Consider the following 23821-nt stretch of genomic DNA (forward strand, 5'->3'; position numbering starts at 1 on the left):
TTTTCCAGTTCCCGAAAGATCAACTCAACGCCATGTATGTTACATGATTTATACAGATAAAAATGCAGTGGACGCATGTGTGCATCGTCTAGATCAGAGCCTGACCACGGAACATGCCCTCGCGCACCTCACGGACGACATCCTTGCGGTCCTTCTTGCCAACCAAGACAACGCCACGACCACGCTTACCCATACGACCGAGACGGCCCAGTCTGTGGATAAAGTCAATTGTTGTATGCGGCACGTGGTAGAGGATGACTGTCTTCACGGCCAGGGTGTCGATACCACGGGAGGCGATATCGGTAGTGACAAGAACCTTGGTGTCAGCAAGACGACGGATGGATTCTTGACGTTCAGGAAGCTCGAATGGAATGCTGTCCGCGGCCCGGTTCTTCTTCTTATTAAGCACGATTTCCTCTGCAGTCGGAGGCAGCTTAACCTCAGTGAACTCCGAAAGGGTCTCTTCTTTTTTGCGGGAATCGGTGTCACGGGACAGCGAGGTAGCATCGATGCCTTTTGATCGCAGGAAAGCGGCGATCTCGTCGGCTTCCTCGCGTTCGTTGACGAACACGATGATCTTCTTGACCTTCGGCTCCATGTAGGCATTGAGGGGTCCCCATGTCTCGGTGTGCTCGTGTCTGTCTCCTGCCTTGCCAATTGACCAGATAACGTCGGCGCATGCGAGGTTGCGGTTCCCACGGTATGGTTCTTTCTCGATGTCCACAACGCCCAGCTGCACGCGACGGGGGATGGCGTGCAGGTTCGGAGTCGTCAATCGCTGGATATCGGGGAAGCGCTTGCGTAGCTGGTTGTCGAGACTGCGGGGGATCGTGGCTGAGCAGAGGACCAACTTCTTGAGTGATGGAGTGACTTTGGCGATGATTTCTGACGTTGTGTCTATGAATGAGCGATCCATGAGGGAATCAGCCTCGTCAAGGACAAGGTGAGAGACTCGGCTGAGGATATTGGGGTTTGTCTTCGCAACTGAACCCAGAAGGTGAGGTGTCGAAACTAGGATGTCGATGCCGTCGGGGTGGAAAAGCGCGTTTTTGATCCGACGGGGAGTGAAGGTTGAGGAGATCGCGCCTGAGCGGAACTTGACGGTGTGGGCCAACTCCTTAAGCTTTGCTGCGACCTGGGAGACCAATTCGGAGGTTGGAACGAGAATAATGGCCCGAGGACGACACGCGTTCGTCATTGGCGCTTCTTCAGGCTCCAAGCTGAAGGCCTTGTTCTTCATTCTCTCCTCCCGCTCTCGTTCCCTTTGTTCCGCAAGAACTTTCTCTTCCTCCTTCTCGCGGGTTTCAGCACGCTTGACTGCATCAACGATAGGTAGCAAGTATGCGAGTGTTTTGCCTGATCCGGTCTCTGCTGCCAGGAGGTACTGGTCGAAACTGTGCTCTATTTCTTCCTCGCCCGCCTTCTTCACTTTGTTCTTCTTCTTAGACCCATCCAGCAACAATTCCGGAATTGCAAGTCGCTGAATCGGTGTCGGGGTAACATCGCTGAGACCCGCTAGAGCCTGGACGAAAATTGACTGGCGAACTGCAGGAAGGAGAGGGAAGTGGTCGAAGCTGGTGATATCGGCAAGTCGAGCCTTAATAGCGGAACGGCGACCATAGGGCACAGGCGTCAACGTTGTCTGCATCTTCAACGCTTTGTACAACGGGCTGTCCTTCTTCTCCGTCTTGCCGCCTTCCTGCCCTGAACGCTTGAGGGCCGCCTGCGATCGGGCACGCGGTACGTCTCGAATTCGTGCCTGGGTCTGGTTCATCGAGGCGAAGGGACCGGCCCGTTCTCTTCGTGGCTTGGTGGTAGGCAAAGATTGTTTGGAGACAGTGGGTGATAGCGCCATTCGAGCGGCCTTGCGGCGCATTCGGACGGAGGCCATGCCTCGCGTGGTCTCCCATGAGGCCGAAATAATCGGCGGGGCCACCAGGGTCGGCCTAATTTTGCATAGTAGGCAGATCGAGGAGCGAAATGGCAGAGGCATTCTGCCGAGATTAATGCAGTAAATTGCAAAAAGAGTGACGGTTGAAATGATCGCTGGGAAGAGGCCAGAGCCACTTCAGATGTTTTTTTCGCGATTATCCAAGACGCTATTCCTATCTCGGATTAGCGCAGATTATGGTCCTGACGTAATATCACCTGACCTGAATTGCTGACTCAGTGGGCTCGCTGCTTTACTGTTTGCCTCAGGCATTTATCTGATCGATCACGCTGTCTCTATAAAGATGTTGTTCCAAATCTTCGGCTTGGACCTCGCAGATTCCAATATTACTTTTCATCTAACTGCGGGATTATTCTCATTCAATTTAGGGTGCAGTAAAGACGAAGCTTTTGCAGCCATGCATGTAAATCATCTTGAATCATGCCGGGCGGGCACCTAGGAACCTAGGTTCCATATATTCTGGACCGTCTTCCATAGAACAGAGTACAGACCTAGGTACCTACTAAGACTACCTAAAGACCTAGGTAGCAGATCCATCATTCATGTAGCATAGGTTGAATTGGAATACATCACTTTCCAATTCGGAGGTCCGGGGTTCCATACCTCAAATTCGAGAACGTGATGCTGCGATATGCTTGTCAAATACACTAAATATCACGGGCTGCTGCTAACTGTATACATCGAAGGCAAGGAACGAGTCAACGACCCGACGGAACCGATCATGACGCCATAAAGGAATGGACTTTGGCTGTGTCTAGGTGATTTAGGAGACCGACAGGATATGAATAAAATGAGTACTTTGATTAACGAAGCTAGTGAAGCAAAATCCTCTAAACACCAGAGCATGGATACATGGGCCAATCGGCAGGAACTTGTCATCCTCCGAGACCCGACAATCAGCCTAAAGTTTTATCCAGGTGCTCGGCAAATAGAAGAGAAGAGTAAACAGGGAAGTAGAAGACAAAATTTATTGATGCCGGCAGCTAAGCCGAAAGATCAGATCTCCGAAACCGACATTCATGTTCTGACGGCATGGACAGGCCGTAGCTCAAACCTCATCACACGCCCATCAGTATTGGTATCATGGAGATCCGCTATCATGGCGATGGTGCGCGCTACCTGGTATCTGAAAGGTCCCACAGAAACCTTGTCGCCATTCTGGATCTCCGATCGCCCATCCTGACTATCACAGTTAAAGCTGTGAGCTCCATGGATGCCTTTGAGTTCCCATCGTGGCTGGATTGTGTCGATAGAACCAGAATTCTTCTCGTCAAACAAAGGTAGTCTGTTCGTGACAACATAGAAAGTCGTATCACGGAACAAGCAGCAAACCGTGTCACGAAACAGGGTGAAAGACATACATTCATGCCACATTGCTTCGGGGATAGCAAACCGGTTGATGCCAGCTGGGATAAAGGGGATCCCTCTCGGATGATTCGTATTTATCGCAGTCCAAGTTTCCACATTGAAGTTAATGGCTTCTTTGTTGCCGATCCAGATCACGTCGCGTTTTGGGTCGAATGGGCGGTGGCAAACTTGGTTATTATCTGCATCATGACGGATCTCAAAGCCCTTCCTTTCTGCCCATTTCAAGCCAATCTTACGGGCCTCTTGGTTTACTGAGGCAAATGGGATCTTCACTCGGATACGGTCGAGCCGTTCGTGGTGGAAGCCCAAGGCCGCTTGGGTCTGGTTGTCATGCCCGCTCTCTGGTGGATTGGGCTGCCAGCAGCCACGTCTGTACGGCACCATTACTGCTGGGTCAACTGTGGGCAACGCAGACTCCCATATCATGAACCGCAGTTCAGCAGGAAGGCGGCCGAAGTGCCTGAACTCAGCGGAGCTGGAAGGTCGTGCGACCCCAGATGAGGTATTCATATTTGCAGGGCTAGGTGGTCTGGATATGTCAGCCTTAACTTCCAAGTGACAGAGGCGTGGAGATGGGTAAGGGATCTTACATCTCACACTGCATGCAGATATGTTGAATGGAATATTGGAAGGTTGGAAGCACAAGGTGGACAGTGTCAAGCGACAAGAAAGATAAAGCAAACGATAAAAAGTGAGAAACGATGACCGAAGAGACGAACAACGATGGTTGGATTTGGAAAGGTCAAGAGTGAAAGGAGAAGAGGCACCAGGACAGAGAGCCAAGTAGCTTCGACTTCGAGAGAGATGGGACGATCTGTCACGGGCTTTTGGTCACGTTTGGTCACGGGCCTTCCATAGCATGATAGTAATGGAAAACGAGGCTATTCCCACGTCCATTTTGAGGAGAGGGCGACAGCTGTGGGATTGATTTGCAGATCAGCGACCGGCCGCCCAAGCATTCGGTTCGAACATGCTCAACCATCTTGTCTACAGACCTAATGCGGTATGCGCGCCGGTAGACCTCAATGAATGTCTCCAATATTCAACCATGCCTTTTCTTCGTCGTTAACGACCTGGCATTGGCATGCCACCAAGTGGACGAGGATACGGAAGGCAAATTCCGCAACGTGAGACGGGACCTTGTCATGCTCTTTGGCAATCGTCAACCATAGACGAATGTGCTAATTGAGCGCAGCCTTGGTGTTAGCTGTGCCATCCTCGGATAGGCGAGGTATCGTGGACTCGACGGCCTTCTCAGCCATGACGGCCTTCTCAGCCATGTCGGCCTCCTCAGCCATGATGCACTGGGTACAGAGCGATGAGACCGGGTCGAAAGGAGTCACGTCATCACGGCGATGTCGACGCATGGTTTGACGAATCCAGATTGCAGACCTCCACCATTCTGCCGAGCCCGAGACATTATCGGAAGACGACTGGGCAGTCAATAGGTGCGGTGGCGACAGCTCCCATCACCGACGTGGGTTGAGGCCGAGTGTGCAGCTTCGCACCAGTATCCGGGTTGTCGCCCAACCAGGGAGGGACCGCGTACCAGATTAGGAAGAGGTGATCGCCTTGGTTCCCGAAGAACTCTCGAAGCATGGGTCGTCGCCCTTCTTACCTTCAGGCAGAGGGGACATATACGCTTCTACGGGATCGGTCCATCGGAGACGACGTATGCGTGCGGGACACCGTCCGGCAGGATGGGGCGGGTCTCTGTTTCTCGCCGCCTTGCGCTGCACAATCTGCCAAGCCCGCGGAGACTATCCGAGACTACGTATCTCACGCCCGGATTGTCCACATCCGTTTGTGTCATAGGGCGGTGATCGAGGCTCTCCATCGAGTTTCGTATGATCAGAGTTGCTCAGTATGTGGGGATGCCTGAGCAGTCAAGGGTAGGGCAGCGACCACTCCCATCACCGGCATCGGTCCCGGAATGGAGTGAGCCTTCTTCTTCGGTGCCTCTCCCTCTCCATCTTCGGCCGCGACTAAGGAATGGATAAGTTGCGTCGGCGTGGCAGAGATGAGCATTCTATCTCATCTATCTCTGATAGGCGGGGACTCGGGTCGGGAGCCGACACTGCCGGGGCCGTTATCGTTGGGGTCTGGGTCGCTGGGATCGTAGGGACGTTCGACGGCAACAGGGGCTGATGGGGCGGCACTGGATGAATCTTCCGTGGAGTCGTTTCTTAGGGGAGGGGAAGGTGGCACAATCGGCGACGATTTTGATGCGTTGCTCTCCCAAGCGCTATCGGTGCGAGAAAAGCCTACGGGAGACTGTCCTGGGAGCACTATGAGTGATTGATCAGCTCGGGCACTTCCCTCTGGTTCAGACGAGGATATGGTACTTACCACCTCTTCGGAGTATACGACCTTGCCGTATTTATAGCAGGATCGCGTTGAAACTGTTAGGTTCTGCGCAACTTCGCCGCAGGACATGGACAGAACACCACTCGGTCCGAATTACAGACCGAGAAACTGCGACTGGATGCATTTCTATGAAGGGCGAAGGGGTCAGTCGGCTGATCACACATTTTGCTTTGCATCTGGGTTGAATGGGGGCAGACGTACCTACATCAGATGAGTGTAGTTGATGAAGTTCTCCGACGTGATTTTGCGCGGGAGCGCGGTTGGCCATTCCGAGAACTCCAATTGCCGTTCGGAGTACTCGGATGGAGCGAGGCCGATAGTGTCGAGTCCTGCCATGAGCCACTGTCGCATCCTTCGGACCTGTCACTACCCTCAACAGAAGCTGCTGGGTTTCGGCGGTTTGCTCATGAGGTGGCTGGGGAGCCATGTGGACGACCCAACGTTCTTGATGTGGGGACGCCATTCCACAGATAAGCATTCCCTGGGTATCACGAGCCGTCAGGGTGCGATGGATACCTCGCACAGAGACCTCGGGAGTGAGTGGGAAGCTCGTCGACGGCAATGAGCGGCGCTAGTGTGTCTGCTCTAAGCAAGCATTTGAGCAGTAAATGATGGGCACTCGTCCCACAAGGATCTCAATCCGCTTCGTATCCCGGTTGGAGGGCTCGGGGCTGCTCCAGAGGACGTCCGACATGGTGACTATCTGACATGTTGCCATCGATGCGACCTTGAACCAAGGGTGCTCATGGGCAAGACGTTGGACCTCGAAGGGGGAGCTCCGTTCCTCGAAAGGGAACGATGGCTCCTAAGTGCCCGCGTCGTCTGCAGTCGTCAGTATCAGCTTTGGTCATCTGAAAAGAGATGAAATGAGAGGAAGAGAGATGGTATGGAAAAAGAAGGCGGGATCCTTACCAGAGAGACGAGGGGTTAAGGCCCCCTCGAGGCAGCCGAGGGAAGTACCCGCTTGGGGCCCTTGATTTGGTACTCGGCCGTCACGAGGCGCCTCATCAATCGACTCCGCTCATCAGATCAATTAGGAACCTCGTGGTGGCAGGTATATTGATTGGTCCCGTCTGAGGATGAAGGTTGATGGGGGGATAGATCGAGAAAGGGGAAGATATAGTGAGAGGGATGGAGGGCACGACTTAACCACGTGAAAAATACGAGACCAGCAAATCGCCAGAGCAATCATGTGGAGCACTGAATATGACAGCCTTGGAACAACATACGCGCTTCCTATCTTGGACATGAACGGACCGCTTAAGGCGAGCGCATTGGAGGGTTGTGGCACATTGTTCTGTGAGGCTCCGTTGCAGGTCACACTTGACGACGACATCATATGCATGGTGAATGCATCAAACGACATTTTACATGCTGCAGGGGCCAATGGCTCGTATAATTACTTGTTGGTACCTCGACAACAGGTTTATATACACACTTCGGCCATATTAGTCGCCCGGTGGACGCTTTACTTGAAGTACCTAAGTCATATCCTGCATTCCCACCGTATTGGCTATAGGTATTGTCAAAACGAAGTCCTCGAAATACGACAGCAATTCAAGCGAAATGCAAACGGCAAACGAAGTCAAACCATCCGTCACATCAACCTATTTCCCATCCATCTGGCGTAAGTTGCGGTCAGTCGCTGTTTCAATGACGTATTTGCATTACGCCTGGGCAGCGTACTTTAGTGTCTTTCCGATCACCTTGGCACGTCGGCATAGAATTCGGGCTTCCAGTAGTGCGATTCGCCGGTTGCAGGCTGTTCTTTGGACATCCATACAAAGACAGGCTATTTCTGGGCTGGTGCCAAAACACAAGGTGACAAATTCCCAAAGTGATCTGCCCAGTAGGATCTATTCTGAAACAATCCCGGGGTCTCTAAGGTTGAGATACGCATATACATGGATTCCCGAGACTCGAGAGTAAGCATTGATTGAAATAGGAACCAGTGATGGCGGGATGCAACTATTCCACATCCTAGCGGCCTCTTTGGAACTTGACCTTTACGGGGTTAAGTATTTACGCCATGTGGTCTTCGAAAGGCTCAAGTCATTGTCCATTGGTCCCGTCATAGGTGGGCTCCGGCGACAGAGGTAGGCACCGAAGCGATAATCCGTATACCTTGAGCTCTAGTCTTACCTCGGGCGGAGGCCTTGTTGTACATCCTGCTCTGTCTTCGGATTGTCATCCTATTCGCGACCTATCTATCCATTCAAATAAGCACATCCATCAGTATACTTGATGCTACCTTGGTACAGATTCCTTGGGTATTGACCATGTAGGTCCCGGATCAGCCTTAGGAAACAGCCTGTCTTTGTATGAATGTCCAAAAAACAGCCTACAAGCGGCGAATTGCACCACTGGAAGCTCAAATTCTATGCCGACGTGAACTAGTCCATTTAGGAGAATGCATCCATTCCAGAGTGCAAACTGCCAATGTTCGTGGCCGGTGACTTCGTTCTATCTGACATATGTAAAGGACTGAAGCCAAACTTGATTCAATTCGGCTAGGGCAGATGCAATCTATCAGAAGCCCAAAGAAACATGAGGGTGTTCGCAAGAGCGTAGGGAGTAGTGCAAAGTGTGCAAACAAGTATTGGGTCTCATGCTCACGTGACCCTAATCCCTGCGTCTACACTAGTTATCCCTTTGACCAAACCTGGGCTGTATGATCTCTTTTTAGTAGTCGAGCCATGTAGCAACTGTACATAAGCCAACATTCTTCTGGGGGTTATAGACATGATTAAGGGAATAGGCTGAAGATATGACGTCACCTAGTAATTAGTTCGAGGGTATTCGAGGCGGTATCGCGCTGTTCTATCAATCAATCCCACAGCAGTCTGAGTCGCCCTTTCCCCAAAATGGATGTGGGAATAGCCTCGTTTTCCATTGCTATGGAAAACCCGTGATCGAAGCCCGTGATGTCACCGAAGGCGCGTGATCGTCTCATCTCTTTCGAAGCTACTTAACTCTCTGTCCTGGTGCCTCTTCTCCTTTCATTCTTGACCTTTCCAACCATCGTTCTTCATCTCTTTCGCCATCCTTTCTCGCGTTTTATCGTTTGGTATATCTTCTTTGACACTATCCATCTTGTGCTTCCCCTTACCAGAAGGTTGGAAGCACGCGTCAGTCAAGGGGATCGTCCACGCAAAACAAACCTACCTAGTTCCCCACCGACAAACCCACCGCGTCCACTCAACATACCTGCCTCCAGTGTGAAATGTAAGACAGCGAATTACATGCAATCCACTCTTTCCCATCCCCATGCCTCTTCACTTGGGAGTTAAGACTGACATATCCAGGCCAACCCCGGAATATGAGTACCACAGTACGTGCCAACAAGAAGATTGACTGGGGATTCGACCGTGAGGTCAAATGGAAACACCAATTTATCTGGAAAGATGAAGTGGTCGTGAAAACTCAGTAAGCTCTACAAGAGCGAGGGGGGCTGTGAAGATCGGGAGCCGGTGCTCGCATGTTCTTCCTGCTCCGCGCTGCGGCAGTTCAAGCCCTTCTGTCGCCTTCCTACTGAACTGCTACGCTTCGGCTGTATAAGCCAAAGAGTGGCAATGCGCGGAGTGGTTCATTTTACCTTGTTGCCCAGGATATTGATATTGATGGCGTCATGATATGGGAAAGTGCCTTGCCCATAGTCGACCCACCAGCAATGACGCCTTACAGACCTGGCTGCTGGCAACCGAGTCCACCAGAGAGCAGTCAACAGACCAGAACATACCCGAGCGTCCTTGGCCTTCCACCACGAACGGCTCGACAACCACAACGCGACGTGATCTGGGTCGGCAAGAAAGAGGACAATGGTGGCATGATCCTACTCACACCTTCCTCATACTAGTCTGGCAGTAATCAAGACATTCGATCCAGATACTGAGGGCAGACTCGGAGAGATGAATTTCCATCGGTTCGAGACCATTCAGGATCCCAGACCTGGGATACCGTGGACATCAATTTCTTGAAGGGTATGGTTCAAGAATACGACATGTCCCTGAAGGACCAAGTTTGGGCCTTGCCTTGCAAGCGTTCAAAATGTTCTGGTCGCACTCTCTGGCTGCTTAGAGCAAGGTCTTTCCGATGTTGAGCATGGCGAACCTTGGGTGACAAGGTTCTTCTCGACGTACCAATCTTCCTGTTCCTGGACCAGTGCACGAAGATGCCTATGTGTTTGCCTTTGCACATTCTGGCCTTTCTCATGCGCTTCCAACGCTAGCCCCATCCTTCACTTACGTGGGCGACCACAGCCATGACCTTGGTGATACTTGTGATATTTGCAATCCTTCAGGACCTACCATTATTTGGGGCCGGGACAAAGCTGACCGGATCATGCCCATATTCTCTCCGGCTGTGTCCGCCAGAATCGATGCCGGTAGAAATCTGGTGCCTGCAGGAGCCTGGACAGAGGCTTTCGCTCCAGTTTTCGAATTCAGACCATGCAGAGATCTTTGAGAACAACCACGCGAGGCACCGTGTCCAGTACTACAGCTGTATGGCGCCCTACCCGGTAGCACCATCCGTAGCTCACATTGCGTTGAGGAGAAAAGCGAGTTCTTGGCCGAAGTCGTCAAATTGATGTCCGATGACAATCCATACTCGGACTCGGATGTGGGCTTCCTCTGCGTTGTAAAAGACACGATGGCGGTGCGAGAATTGCGCTTCTCGTGATGACGCGAATGTCCAGACCGAACAAGGGTGGTCGAGGGCTCGAGGCATACAATTACCTCGCCGATGGACACCACATTGGAAATGTGTGCATTGATCCCTGAAAGTGGCTGGGAGATTGACGTGGAGGAGCTAACGTGGAATCTGTGTGTCCTTAAGGAGGTGGAGGATGCACACTCGCCCATTTTGTGGGTGCCTTACGACCATGGCTTCTTGTATTTGGGTTTTATGTTTGGCTCATGATTGGCTTCCACTCTTTGAGAAGCTCTTTGTACATACTGGAGCATGTGGGACATGGGTTCTAGGTTACTTCCATTCTTCCATAAAGATGCCCCTGCAATACTAGTAATGCTTTCCTGACTCGTGTCTATGTACGTGTCAACAACCTTGACGAAGACTATGATACAAGTTAGGTTCCAGCAGGTTAATGGAAATTTGATTGATGTTTAGAGGAATAGGATTTTGCTTCACTGGAATCAACTCAGCATTGCGTAGGATGGATCTCAATCAGAATAGTCGACTGGAGTGGTGGTATAGGATGATACGTCCAGTGTTTGCGTAAGGTATGTTGAGTTATCCTCAACTCCTTTCTTTAAGGTCCGACTCCCGGGAAAGTTCCGACCCAAGGTGGACGTAGCGGATATGCCCATTTAAGCTCTACTATATGCAATCGTACCAAGGTTGATGCCAATTGAAGAGTTGGTAGGTGCGTCTTAGTGTCGAAATAGGTCCACGGCGTTATGCCACTTTCAGGCTAGCTCCGATCGTAGACACCTGACGCAATGTCACGGGATGCTGAAACATCGGAAAGTGGACGTTGCCATGACAACTCCCGCGACAACACTTTCTTGCTTGGGGTAACAATCCACTTGAATCCATGGGAGAGACATATCAAGTCTCGTTGTTCTCCTCTTCTTCACCACCACTTTCTTTGTTTCACTTGCCCTTCCTTCCTAGACTCCATTGAGAGTTGGCATTCGTATTCTTTCGTTATCGCCCGCCCTTGATTGATTTCCTGCCTTGGTTCGACGAAAAGACAAACATTTTGTGTTTGTTTTGGTGCCTTCGCCCTGTGACGCAGCATTCCTGCCACGATCGACACGACCTTTACGCTTTCCAAGTGGATGTAACAGATTTCGCTGGAAAACATCTCCCACGCGATTCCTGTTAAAAAAAGGGTATGGTACCTAATGTCGGCGCGACTGAGCCTTGTTCCCTTTCTTACCAGTTGCGAAATTCACCGACCGACCAGGCCGCAAGGAGCAAAGGCTGACATATACTAGAGATCTGTTCTCTCGATACTTAACCACGATTTCATCCTCTGTATCTGGGATCACTAGGACACCCAACCGCACTATGGGCAACGGATCTGGTCAACGGCCACTGTCCGAAGTGAGCCCTATGGCTCAGAGGCGCAACTCACCAAGCTGGAACCAAGCCACAAAGGTACTTTGAATTATTCATGACGCGTTGGCTAGGCCATGCTAACAACACCAGCAGTTGCCGAATGGCGAATCGCCTGCATACGATGTCTCCTCCCTAAACAACAATAGCTCCCCGCGCCTTTTCTGGAAAGGCTGTGACTCACCGTCGCCATTCTCGAAAGGAACCGAGAATCTATCGCCGTACGACCCAGAAGGCTGCTATTTCCCCGCAAAGCGGGCGTCTCTCGAGAATTTGAAACGCGTCTCTAAGGTCAAGAATAACAGCTTCCTCGAGGGTAGCCAAGAATACGACCCTGCTTCAGTAGCCTTTCTTCACAGACCTTTGGCATCAGAGAGAGCCCCCCAACGCGACAGTCAAATGAATGTCGCCAAGTCCCAATTCGATGACGATGGAACCCGTATTTCTCGACCATCATCCCCAAGCAAAGAGCAGGCGTCGCCGAGCAAGTCCTCGCTATCCAAGGGTAGTCGATATGGCAAGGGGTTTGACCCTCAAAAAGATATTTGGTCCGAGTATGGCAGTGCAGGTCACCGACATGCCAAGAGTGTCACATTCGACCACGCTCCTCCCCAGATCAACGAATATGAAATGACGACCCCAGATCTCTCCTCGGTAGCATCTGGATCCAGAGAGAACAGCTACGAGTCCGACGAAGAGGAGATGAGCTTTGAGGCGGAGTCCCCCATTGAGCGTGATGATAGCTTCGATGCTTCGCTCGAAGATATTGAGAAGACCCCCGTTGTGTTGCCCGAGGACTGGCGCTTCATGAGCCCCAGCGGAAATACCGATGGCAATCCTTTCACCGAACATATGGAGGAAGACAACACCGAAGACCGACCTACCTCTCGTGAAGATGGAGCCTCACAGCACACGCGAGTGGAATCGCTAGATTCAAACGGCGAGCGACGTCCTCTGCCTCCTTTGCCATCAGTCAACCGTATGTCGGGAACACGTCCTTCGTCGGCTGGTAAGCTTGCTGCGGCCTTTGAGCTCGGTAGTCTCGGCCAGCGCGTTCTTCCTGCACCGCCAGCTCCCGCTGCATATAGCAAGTCTGATATCACCGGCGCTGGGTCCTTGGAAGATAGACTTCGTTTAATGAGTCTTCAAGGAAAAGAGAACGACAACCCTCACGATGAGCATGAGGAGATAATCGAAGAGCCTTTGGAGCTCCCCAGAGCCGAAGAAAGCCCAGAGCCAAAAGATGATGCAGAGGAGGATGACGAGAGAAAACACGATTTCTTCTCCCCGCCTCGCATTTCCCGCGACTCAATACTTCGAGGAATCCGCAAGGGCGACAATTATGAAGATGACAGCTTTGATGGACATTCCCAACTCGATTCCAGCCCCAAACATTATGACCATTACGACCCCGACGTTCCTATTCCATCACTGGAAAGTGACGATGATGACTCTTCCAGTGTAATTGTTAAGCAGGAAGAGCACGATGATGATCTTTACTCCATTACGGAATATTACCAGAACATGTCAGACAACAGCTTGTCTTCCCGCGACCAGCGAGCCAAGTACGACGACGATAGCAGTTACTCGCTACGTTCTGCTGCCGAAGCTGCTGAGCGGCTTTACGATGGACAGCAAACTCAAAACCAGGGTTCCGAGCAGACTACCCCTGTCCCTGAGGGCCAACCCGACGCCGAGGAGACTACACAGCCAACAAGGCAGCCACAGGATACACAGGAGCCAAGCGCCCTGCCAAACCAGCCTCTTGATATGGCGTCCATCCGCCAGTCTCTTGCACGCCCTGCTACGCCAGAGATGCAGCAAGACGGTGCCTTTGAGCCTTCTACTCCAGACTCCGTGATTCGTCATCCCGTCGAAGACCATGAAGGAAAAGAAGAAGAAGAGAAAGAGGAAGAGGAGCTGCGTGACCTAGAGCCGGAGCAAGATGAAAGCTCGTCCGACGAGTCTATTCCAGAGCCCATTGCCACAATCCGAGCTCCTGGAGCGGGTCTCAAGACACGACCATCACTAACCCCTGCGGATTTGAAGTCAATGGCTGCTACCCGCCGTCAAATTAGTGGACAGTATGTTCCACCAGTACCCTCATTGACCAAGCAGATTTCCAATGAGTCGAGTCCTTCCGATCATGAAGATAAGCAGGCCGATTTGCCGCCGAAGCTGGACCTTTCCTCGGATATTCCACAAAGACAAAGCAGTTGTCTGAAGCTCGATATTCCTTTCAGCATCCAGGAAGAAAGCCTCGGCTTTGGACTCGACAAGGAGTTTGATCGTGTCATTGAATCCCAAAAGGTTGCGTTCCGTCTCGCTCTTTCCCAAAGCCCTGGTTCCATGCCACCGTCGCAGGACACAATACCCAAGGATCGCCTGAACACAGGCAATAGTGCATGCCCCGCTAACTTTCATATTTCCAAACAGAGAGGATACCTTATGAGACAGAACACCAAGGTTATCATTGCTAGCAGCCGTACCGAAGACGAGCCCCTGCCCTCCCTCCATGAAAGTGCCGAAACCTCACGTGGTACACGTTCTGCTGGATCTTCTCCACGCAAGCCTAGCCAGCAGACTTGGACTACTGTCCCCTGGAATGGGTCTCCGCGACGCTCAAGTATCAAGCCTGCAACAGGCATCCCTAAGAAGAAGCCAGTTCCCGGCGCAGGCGGAGTACCACCTCTTCCTGGACAGCCCAGCAACGTCCATGAAGCCCCTGCAACAATCGAGGAGACCGAGCCTGCTATATCCGAGTCGTTTGATGATGGCGAAGAGCGAGGTCGTCTGTTTGTCAAGGTGATAGGTCTGAAATATTGTGACCTCCCTCTCCCACGTGGTAAGAAAACATCAAATAACCGATTGCCTGTCACTGTTACTGATTTCATTCCAGGTGAACGGTCCTACTTTGCTCTGACCCTAGATAATGGACTTCATTGTGTCACCACCTCCTGGTTGGAGATGGGCAAGTCCGCTCCCATTGGTCAAGAGTTTGAGCTCATCGTCCAGAATGACCTCGAGTTCCAGTTGACGCTGCAGATGAAGATTGATGAGAGTAAGTTCCAAACACAGGAACCTGCGGCATCGCCATCGCGCCAAAAGACCTCGGCCCTCAGCCGTGTATTTGCATCCCCGCGTCGGCGCAAGGAATTGGACATGAAGCAACAGATGCAGTCACAGCAGCAGAAAGCCAAGGACGTCAATGCCCCTGTGTACGAACGTCTCCGAAACCTGGTCGCGCGTGATGGTAGCTTTGGGCGTGCATATGTGGCTTTGAGCGACCACGAGCAACTTGCCTTTGGTCGTCCCCATGTTGTTGATGTTGCTTGCTTCAACGAATGGGCTGTTGAGGAACAAATCAGCAGTATCAAGAGCAAAAAGAGTGCAACTAGCATCAACACGCAGCGTCGGCCACCATACAAGATCGGAAAATTGGAGGTGCAACTGCTCTTTGTCCCTAAGCCCAAGGGTAGCAAAGATGAAGACATGCCAAAGAGCATGAATGCCTGTATTCGGGAGATGCGTGATGCAGAGAGTGTTGCAGCTCGCTCCTGGGAAGGCTTCCTTTCTCAGCAGGGAGGAGATTGTCCGGTAAGTGCCTACCAAAGCATTCGATCAACGAGCCAGCACTAACCAATTGCATTAGTACTGGCGCCGCCGCTTCTTCAAGCTTCAGGGGTCGAAGCTAACGGCTTATCACGAAACAACGCGGCAACCCCGCGCCACAATCAACCTTGCCAAGGCCTCCAAGCTCATCGACGATCGATCTTCTCTTCTACAGAAGGAGACTAGTGGAAGAGGTGGTTCTCGCCGCAAGTCCGCATTTGCCGAGGAAGAAGATGGCTACATGTTTGTTGAAGAGGGATTCCGCATCCGCTTTGGTAATGGTGAGGTGATTGACTTCTACGCGGACAGCCCTGCAGACAAGGAAGGATGGCTCCGTGTCATGTCTGAAGCTGTCGGAAAAGGGTCCACCTCAGGCGGTGGTGCAATCAAGCCTTGGGCTGATCTCGTTCTTAAACGCGAGCGCAGCATGATGGCAGGCAGAGACGCTGGCCCCCGCCGTCTAGCTAGTGCGATCCCCACAGCCTCAGCAGCGCCCCCGTCCCCCGCTCGAAACCGAAACAGTGCTGTGATGGGAGCTCCATCGTCGGCGGGATCTGGGGCGCCGGCGCCTCAGTCCGCTCGTCCTCGACACAAGCACACGCAATCCCAACCCGAGATGGGCAGTGCTGACGCCCGTCGGCAAAAGACACGCTCTCTCATGTTTTGAGTGATTCCTTGAACATGAATGGCTCAACATAAGACTATCATTCCATTCCTCTGCCCATTTTTTCAAGTTGTCACAATAACATCTCTTATTTGTTCCTTGGGGTCTTCCCCATATCTTCCAGTTTGATTTTCCGTTTTGCGATGCGAGTCACTTGGTCCTTTCCTCCCTTCTTGTGATTTTTGCAAGCCTGTTCTTTAGGTGTTGGTGCATTATGCCGTTCAGTTCTCTTTTCTACCTTCTCTGTCAATTTATTTTTTCTCATGAGTTGCGAATGCAGTGGGGACGACAATTATGGCACCCGTACGAGTCAAGACTTCATGGCAACGATCTTCTTGTGATTCTGTACTGTACCCTAATGATATACTGCTGTTCGCTACCTAATCCTTTTCTTCATGAGTCCATAATTTGTCTCGAATACAGATTTTATCTTTATGTTGAATAGTTAACAACTTGTACTCTCAATAACTACAATTTTCGTACTTCGTACAAAGTAGTCGCAAATCGGCCCGGATAAACATTGTCTCCGGGAAATCGTCCGACTCCGAGAACAAATTGCGGACAAGCACAGATTCCAGATTAAGCACCACAACACAATGATTCAATTAAAGGTGAGGCAGCGCGTTTATATCGCTGATTTCACAAATACTGACTCCTCTCCACCAGACACTATTAAATTGCATCGACAACTCCGGCGCCTCGATAGTCGAGTGCGTCAACGTCCTGAAGAAGAAGCGCCCTGCGACCATCGGTTCGTCCTCCACCAGACCTGGCTCGAACAGCGTGACAAAAAGAGAAATCTGAAGCTGACAATCGAGATTGGCTATCTAGGTGACCGCATCGTCGTCGTCGTCCAGAAGCAGCGATCTGCAGGTTCCGAAGCCACCACCGCGGCTTCGCTCGCGAACAAGGTCCGCCGTGGTGATATCCGTCATGCTGTCGTTGTTCGCGTGAAGAAGGAGTTACAGCGGCCTGATGGTTCCCTCGTTCGGTTTGGTGACAATGCTTGTGTTCTGGTCAACAAGTCTGGAGATCCCATTGGGACGAGAATGAACGGTTAGTCCTCCGGAAATCCGCGATAGGATGCGCTCTTATACCATACATGTTGGATACTAATATTGCTGTAGGTGTGGTTGGGCAAGAGCTCCGGAACAAGAAATGGTCAAAAATCTTGTCCTTGGCCCCGATCAACGTTTGATATTCCCCGACTTTGTACATTAGAAAGCGCCTTGGTTTTGGTTTGGAGAATTCGATTCATATAAAATAAGCACATTTCATTCCCCCATTACGAAAACATCATGCATTTTTGCCGACCTCGAATATAACGCCATCTAAATCACTAAAAGACAGAAGACAAGACCCAGGGGTATCGGAAAATGGAGACCGCATTGCAGAAGGGCCGGAAAATGCAAGAGAAGTCAAGAGTTCACATGTAGACATGTCCACAGGCGCAGCAGACGTAGTAGAGTTTCTAGGACGAAAAAGCCAGAAATTAGCACAAGAAGCTTAGGATCTCGGAGCCGAGGAAGTGACTCTCACCATTCCAGTTTCTGCTGATCGTTGCTGCGATTGGAAAAAAACGGCTTCGTTTTCACCGCAACTCGGGCAAAGCTTGTTGGCTCGCGGAAGCTGCAATTAACAGGGAGTTAGCCTGTGAAAGCTTAAGAATACTTGTGAGATATGGCGCTGTCCTCGCACTCGGCCTGAGTCTCCGGAATGGCACTCGCAGGCAGCGCATCCTCTGGATCATCCTCAAGCGCATCCCCGCGATGGTATCCTGTCCTCTCCTCTGACACCTCCTCTGAGCCATCATCGGAGTCGTCATCTGAGAGGGCGGGGTCACAAATGTAGCAAGTGGTGATGTCGCCGCAAAGAATGCAAAAGCCGGGGACACAAACCGTAGGGTCAGAAGTTACATCCTGCGTCACACCCGCGGTATCTCCAACCTGACTGTGCAGGTTATTCTGGTAGACGCAGTGGGAGGATGCCGGCTCGCTAACGTGACAGGTTCGACAGGTGTAAAGCAGCTGGTTATTCACGCGGTCCTCCTTGGGGTAGAGGAGGTTAGAACTGGCGATACGTTAGCGATGTATTCTCTTCGGATACTCGAACAATAATATTCGGCGGTGACTTCATGGGACAGCATACCATTCGCGACAAAACTTGAAATGAATTTGGGCTGACGGCTTGACGTCGCCGTCAGAGGAGTGGGCAGGGCTATCGGCCATTGTAACGGATAAATGTGGGGTATTCGACGAGGAAGCGATGGGAGAAAACGGTGGCGCTCCGAGCGAGTTGTGGGTGATGAGAGGGTAGAAGTATACACGAGAACGACGACTGATAACATACTCGATCTTTGCGGGCCACCGCAAGTCACGTGCACATAAGTTAGAGACGGAAAATTGAAAGTCCGAACTCCGAAGTCCCCCGAGGGGACACTGTACGGCGGGCCGGCAGCCAACAGAAGAACAAATGAACAATGAAGTAGGACTGTAGGAGTGGGTTGCCTACGTGTACGCAGTTGGCATTCCTACGGAAGTGGTAGTAGTAGGTAACTACACCTGATATGCCTACAAGGCTACAATCTACGTATATTCATAATTCAATACCATCGAGGCAATCCCTCGATTGTATTCAGATCGAAACGCATAGCTTGATTGAGTACTGTACAGTGTAAGGGATGTAATGTTACAGCTCATCCGATTAAGCCGCAGCATGCTTAATGAAGTGTGCCCGCGCATCTAAGTCTCAAATTTCCAACATTATGGCGACTTTGATACTATTCACATCCAAGTCTTCGTCTTGATCCTCAGATGGTGCGGCGGTGCCAAGGTTGGAAGGCGGAGACCTAGCTAGAGATTGGTGTTTGTATCGTTTGCAAGGTTATCCAACTCCCCTCCCCGCAGTTTCCGCAAGACTAGATCGATCTGTCATTCACTTCAACCCAATTCGTGGAATCCTGCCTTGTACATTACTACCTACTCAAAAAAACCCGTGATCAATTTGGTAAATTTTTGGAAAAATGGTAGGGCACGATTTCCCTTCTCAACGCCTGCCTAGCTGACATGGTTTAGGCTGATACAGGTCTCCCCACTGGCTGGGAAGTTCGTCATTCCAACTCTAAGAACCTCCCTTATTACTTCAACCCTTCCACAAAGGAATCTCGCTGGGAGCCACCTGCGGAAACAGATACCGAGAAGCTCAAGGTCTACATGGCGCAAAACCACACCCCCGCTGCTCGCCCTGAGGCTTCTGGCGAAGGAGAAGGCAAGATTCGCTGCAGCCACTTGCTAGTCAAACACCGTGACAGCCGTCGTCCCAGTAGCTGGAGGGAAGCAGATATTACTCGGACAAAGGAGGAGGCAATTGAGATTCTTAAAGGTCATGAACAGCGCATTCAATCTGGAGAGACCACCCTTGGTGATCTCGCAGTTTCCGAGTCCGACTGCAGCAGTGCCCGGAAGAAGGGAGATTTGTGAGTCTATCCGTGTTACTCAGGCCAGATACAGTACTGACTACTCGAAGGGGCTTCTTCGGTCGTGGAGAGATGCAGAAGGAGTTCGAAACTGCCGCCTTTGCCCTACAGCCCGGCCAAGTGAGCAGCATCGTGGAGACAGCATCCGGGGTTCACCTCATTGAACGGTAATTTCCATCTCTGAAGCCAAGTAGCCCGTCACTAATGTCACCGTACAGCGTCCAATAAATGCATGCTCCTGCGTATGTCTTGACCAACCCGTGGCCTGGCTGATATTTTAATCACATAAATGCTTTGGACATTCTGGTCTTATGTCTTGAAATGATTTTCAAAAGCAATAACGCACAATCAATCAAATTCTTATCTTTGTTCTCTCCAACCTTGCCAAATATTGTCTCGGCGGCAATAATCGAAAAATGAAACCCGCCACGGCTTCTAGAAAACGTACAGAGACAATTCCCAGGAACTGTCAGAATGTCTCCTTCGGCTGAATTCGCATTTCAGATGTCAGTGAAAGAGACTTGATCAGAAAACACCAGGAAGTGCGACTTATCATTGCTCTAGACCCACATGAAACATCATCACGAGTAAATTTGAAACAATCAAGAACGATTCGACAAATGATCTTCTACCTCTAACGAGTCGTTCTGAGAGAATGAAATCCGGGATGTGCCTGATACCGATCCATGGTTGGAGCCTTGGGAAGTCCGGAAGTTACCATGAACTCAAAGATAGGTTATGCCCACCTGGACAGCGGAGCATGATTTAGGCTTTAGGCTCAGTTGGATCATCAGTGCATAAGTAGACCCAAAAGGTGATCGGAGGCTAGCAACGAGATTCAGAGGTTAGATCAACTCAAGTTGGGATGCCAAAGGACATTGAGGTCCTCTCACAAACGAGACACCTCCCTCTATACTTCCTCTCCCACCTCGTCTCTCACCTCGTCTCTCAACTTTCACTCTCGCTTTCACTTTCACTTTCACTCTCTATCTCTGTCCTACATCATCGCTTTACAAATTCCAATCCATTCACCTCTTTAAAAGTTACTCGAAATGGCTAGCGTCACGCAGCAGCTTCGACGGAGGCGTTCCATGGTACGTCTTCTCTACGACACCCACTCGATTCTCGACTACACATTCGACGCCTCTGCTTTCACCGTCCCTAGCTGGACCATCCTGCCTCCCGAGGTTCACGCTGCAATGGCCGAACTTCGCTACAAAGCCATAACGGCCGTCTTCTCGATGAAATCCCTCATGACCACCCGCAATAACTGCTACTTCAATCTGTGTCCCGATCCCCCCGAATCCGTTGCCTACCAGATGCACCAATCCTCCATTCGCCGTCTTCTCGATTGGCAGGAAGACCGGGACCCCCTCGATCCGACCTTCGCACCCGCTCACAAGATTCCCCGTACCTCTCTTCATTTCAGCGTTGACCATATCGCCTATGGCAGGTTCGCCATGGAATATACCAACCGGCTTGCCGCCTACATGGCCGGTCCCTTCCAGGATTGGCGCCAGTATCGAAGCGAGGTCGAGCATATCGCCTTCCGTCTTATGAGCAACAACAAACATAACTATGCTGAGTGGCGTGCTTGGTGGAATGGCCAATTTGCTGACGATATGTTCAAGTGGGAGACTTGCCTTGACGGCTTGGTCCTGCCTACCTGGGAGGAGATTATCGACGACGTCTACCTTATGATTATTGATCGAGTCGAGGATGCTCAAGAGTTGGCCAACTCGTTCCACTTCGGCCGCCCGGCTCAGCCAATCTCAAATGCGGTCATACCTCACTTTGAGGCCTGAACATCTACGGAATAACGACTTACGACGACAATGTGAAATCACAAACATGATGGCAGGCGATGGTCAATGGGGGCTTTATTCTGACTTTTCGAGGTTTCTGATTCAAGTTAGTTTTCAATGAACAAACTAGTTATTATGGAATTGTTCAAGTAAAACAGGATTCATAGAGATCACTGTAGTACTTGCCCGACCTAAAGTCGGCCCCCAATGATAGATAGAAGAACTAGAGTCCGGAGGTTATCATGCACTAAATCGGGTACCTTTCCCACGTCCACAAGCCTTTGAAGCAAGTGACCACATATGTCTGTATGTACCAGATTTTGTGCCGCGGATTCGAATTTATTTCCCGATGGTGGCGCCGCTTTGAGGGCGTGGAAAATCATATGATGGCCTAAAATGGGTTAGATAAACCCAACCATCATTCCTTTATTAATTTGCGGATTCCTCACCATATCAGCCCTGCTCTCCACTGGGCTCTACTGTTGGGGAAAAGTATCGAGCCAGTGCAGAATTAGGGAAGGAACTGTATCAATTGACGGAAGAAGATCTTGCAGACCCTAGTCAATAGATGAGATGAAGAACACGGTGTTTCAATATACTAGCTGGGATGAACTAAGGGGATTTATGAACAGATTACCTATAAATAGGAAAAATTCATCGACATTCAAGGCAAGTAGGTTACCTTTCATGTTCCGAACCATCCAGATCCGCAGGCTTCAGTAACCCGACTGAGCCATCTCGGCATCGTCCACATCCTCCACATATGTATGCAATGGAACGCAGAAGCAGGGCTTATCCAAGTCATAAGAGAATCCTTCAATCCAGGATGATTGTTGTTTGTCTACTAAGTTAGCTGACTTGGGACTTATTACTTGCATTGGACATGACTACTTTGTCATAGGACCCTTATCCCATGGACTTACCCACTTGAGTTGTGTATTCAAGTCACAAAGACCATTTAGTCACTCTTATCACCGACCTCATGAACTCGCATTGAAAAGACATACTTCCGAACTTGTGTGCACATACATGGTCACGTGCGTGTCTAAACCCTACCTCAGGGCAGTAGCCAGGAAGTACCAAGATACTTGCCTTCCATTGAATTGCAGCTACTATCTAGCTAATCCTGATATTGTCTCATAACATGCTTGATTTAAGGAGAGGGCATTGGGATTGGATAATTGGTTGAAAAATCCTAGACAAACACAGCCACAACCTGATACACAAACGATGCCATCAAAGAAGGCCATAAAAATGAAACACAGGACAAACCAAACAGCCACACAACTACCTATCCTTTGTCTGAGTCGGAAGTATTTCCATAATTGACCTGTACCTATGGCCTCGTCAATTGTCATTAGATCCCAGCTCCCAACCAGGTAGTTGGGTATCTTGCAACTGAAACTATAGAATATAAAGGCCACCGTCCAAACATATCGTCTCTATTCTCCACTTCCCAGATCAAACCCCATCAGCAGCAAAATACCTAAAAACCCTATGGTATTTCAATGTGCATATTCTGGACATGCAATTACACACTCTGTGGCTGTATCTGGGATAAAGGTTTATCGAAATGCCACCGCGATAGTCGACTCTGCTGCGGCCACCGCATGGTATATCTCCAATCTCGCACCGCTACATGCAGAGACTGTTGGATGATGGGAGACAAGCGCATCGCGGAGGAAACCGAACCTGACAGCGTTGATAAAAACGGAGACCGTTCATCCAACATGCCGACGATAGACTGCGAAGGGGACCCTGTGCTTTGCAACGTGGGAGGATACTTCTTAATTCCATCTCCACCCTCGCGACCCGCGACTCCACAACTATACTATGAGAAACATCCGCCTTGGTGTCCTGTCGCTGAGGATAATGATTTTGAGATGACCAGGACTTGTGAGCCGGTGGATCTTGGGTCGGTTTGGGCGGACTATCGTGCGAGGCGTGGCAAAAGTACTCCGGTGCAGTTCTTGCCCAGCGATGAGTCAGACGATGCGATATCGTCTGGTTCTTGTGAGGGATATCTCGACGACGAAACGCCGGATGAGGTAGACGTCGTGTCTGGGGACGAAGATGGTGAGCGGTATTACAGTATGGTGGCTCCCCATGTTAGGCCTAAAAGCCCGATCGAGATGTTGGAGGATCAGTCACTGCGGTTTTATGGCTTAAGGCAGGAGTACTACCCATCAGAAGAGTAGGATAGATATAGGAGACCCATATGCCGGCAGACTGCACCCTGGTCGCAAGAAAGGATTACGAAATTTCACATGGAAACGGAACGTGGACGAATGTGAATCCACGAAGAGACCGAATGTCTAAGGCTATGAATATCAACGTGAACGAAGTAAGGGGACATTGGTATAGACCGAAATGATTTGTTTCAACAGCAATTGGTGGCCTCAAGGCTGAAGTTCATAACTAAACAATGGCTCGTTTCTCCGAAGCCGCAAACTGATGCGTAGAACCATACATGCAGAAACTAGACTTTGCGACAGTAT

The 23821-nt window shown here is 50.6% G+C and overlaps 9 protein-coding genes across 9 annotated transcripts; 5 read left to right on the forward strand and 4 right to left on the reverse strand.

The window, feature by feature from the left end:
* Positions 1–88: 88 nt before the first annotated feature.
* Positions 89–1993, reverse strand: mrh4 (ATP-dependent RNA helicase MRH4; the record flags this gene model as incomplete). Its single annotated transcript, XM_056662759.1, has 1 exon — positions 89–1993. The coding sequence occupies one exon, from the start codon at positions 1991–1993 to the stop codon at positions 89–91; it is 1905 nt and encodes a 634-aa protein (XP_056524872.1).
* A 975-nt stretch (positions 1994–2968) lies between these two features.
* Positions 2969–3703, reverse strand: N7515_002016 (uncharacterized protein; the record flags this gene model as incomplete). Its single annotated transcript, XM_056662760.1, has 1 exon — positions 2969–3703. The coding sequence occupies one exon, from the start codon at positions 3701–3703 to the stop codon at positions 2969–2971; it is 735 nt and encodes a 244-aa protein (XP_056524873.1).
* Positions 3704–5353: 1650 nt separating this feature from the next.
* On the reverse strand, positions 5354–6380 carry N7515_002017 (uncharacterized protein; the record flags this gene model as incomplete). The annotated part of the gene is made up of 3 exons (XM_056662761.1): positions 5354–5607; positions 5888–6257; positions 6306–6380. 3 exons carry the CDS (start codon positions 6378–6380, stop codon positions 5354–5356), a joined length of 699 nt encoding a protein of 232 aa, XP_056524874.1.
* Positions 6381–11719: 5339 nt separating this feature from the next.
* On the forward strand, positions 11720–16046 carry bud4 (uncharacterized protein; the record flags this gene model as incomplete). The annotated part of the gene is made up of 3 exons (XM_056662762.1): positions 11720–11809; positions 11861–15364; positions 15420–16046. 3 exons carry the CDS (start codon positions 11720–11722, stop codon positions 16044–16046), a joined length of 4221 nt encoding a protein of 1406 aa, XP_056524875.1.
* A 593-nt stretch (positions 16047–16639) lies between these two features.
* On the forward strand, positions 16640–17241 carry N7515_002019 (mitochondrial 54S ribosomal uL14m domain-containing protein; the record flags this gene model as incomplete). Its single annotated transcript, XM_056662763.1, has 2 exons — positions 16640–17099; positions 17171–17241. 2 exons carry the CDS (start codon positions 16640–16642, stop codon positions 17239–17241), a joined length of 531 nt encoding a protein of 176 aa, XP_056524876.1.
* A 228-nt stretch (positions 17242–17469) lies between these two features.
* Positions 17470–18271, reverse strand: N7515_002020 (DNA-directed RNA polymerase II core subunit RPB9; the record flags this gene model as incomplete). Its single annotated transcript, XM_056662764.1, has 4 exons — positions 17470–17514; positions 17583–17672; positions 17840–18113; positions 18192–18271. 4 exons carry the CDS (start codon positions 18269–18271, stop codon positions 17470–17472), a joined length of 489 nt encoding a protein of 162 aa, XP_056524877.1.
* Positions 18272–19065: 794 nt separating this feature from the next.
* On the forward strand, positions 19066–19746 carry pin1 (peptidylprolyl isomerase ESS1; the record flags this gene model as incomplete). The annotated part of the gene is made up of 4 exons (XM_056662765.1): positions 19066–19068; positions 19118–19518; positions 19569–19685; positions 19737–19746. The coding sequence occupies 4 exons, from the start codon at positions 19066–19068 to the stop codon at positions 19744–19746; spliced, it is 531 nt and encodes a 176-aa protein (XP_056524878.1).
* Positions 19747–20570: 824 nt separating this feature from the next.
* N7515_002022 (uncharacterized protein) lies at positions 20571–21323 on the forward strand (the record flags this gene model as incomplete). Its single annotated transcript, XM_056662766.1, has 1 exon — positions 20571–21323. One exon carries the CDS (start codon positions 20571–20573, stop codon positions 21321–21323), a length of 753 nt encoding a protein of 250 aa, XP_056524879.1.
* Positions 21324–22978: 1655 nt separating this feature from the next.
* On the forward strand, positions 22979–23521 carry N7515_002023 (uncharacterized protein; the record flags this gene model as incomplete). Its single annotated transcript, XM_056662767.1, has 1 exon — positions 22979–23521. One exon carries the CDS (start codon positions 22979–22981, stop codon positions 23519–23521), a length of 543 nt encoding a protein of 180 aa, XP_056524880.1.
* Between the last annotated feature and the right edge of the window lie 300 nt (positions 23522–23821).

Source organism: Penicillium bovifimosum (genome assembly GCF_028826915.1).
Source record: "Penicillium bovifimosum strain IBT 22155 chromosome Unknown utg000002l_segment0_segment0, whole genome shotgun sequence".
NCBI classification, from domain to species: Eukaryota; Fungi; Ascomycota; class Eurotiomycetes; order Eurotiales; family Aspergillaceae; genus Penicillium; species Penicillium bovifimosum.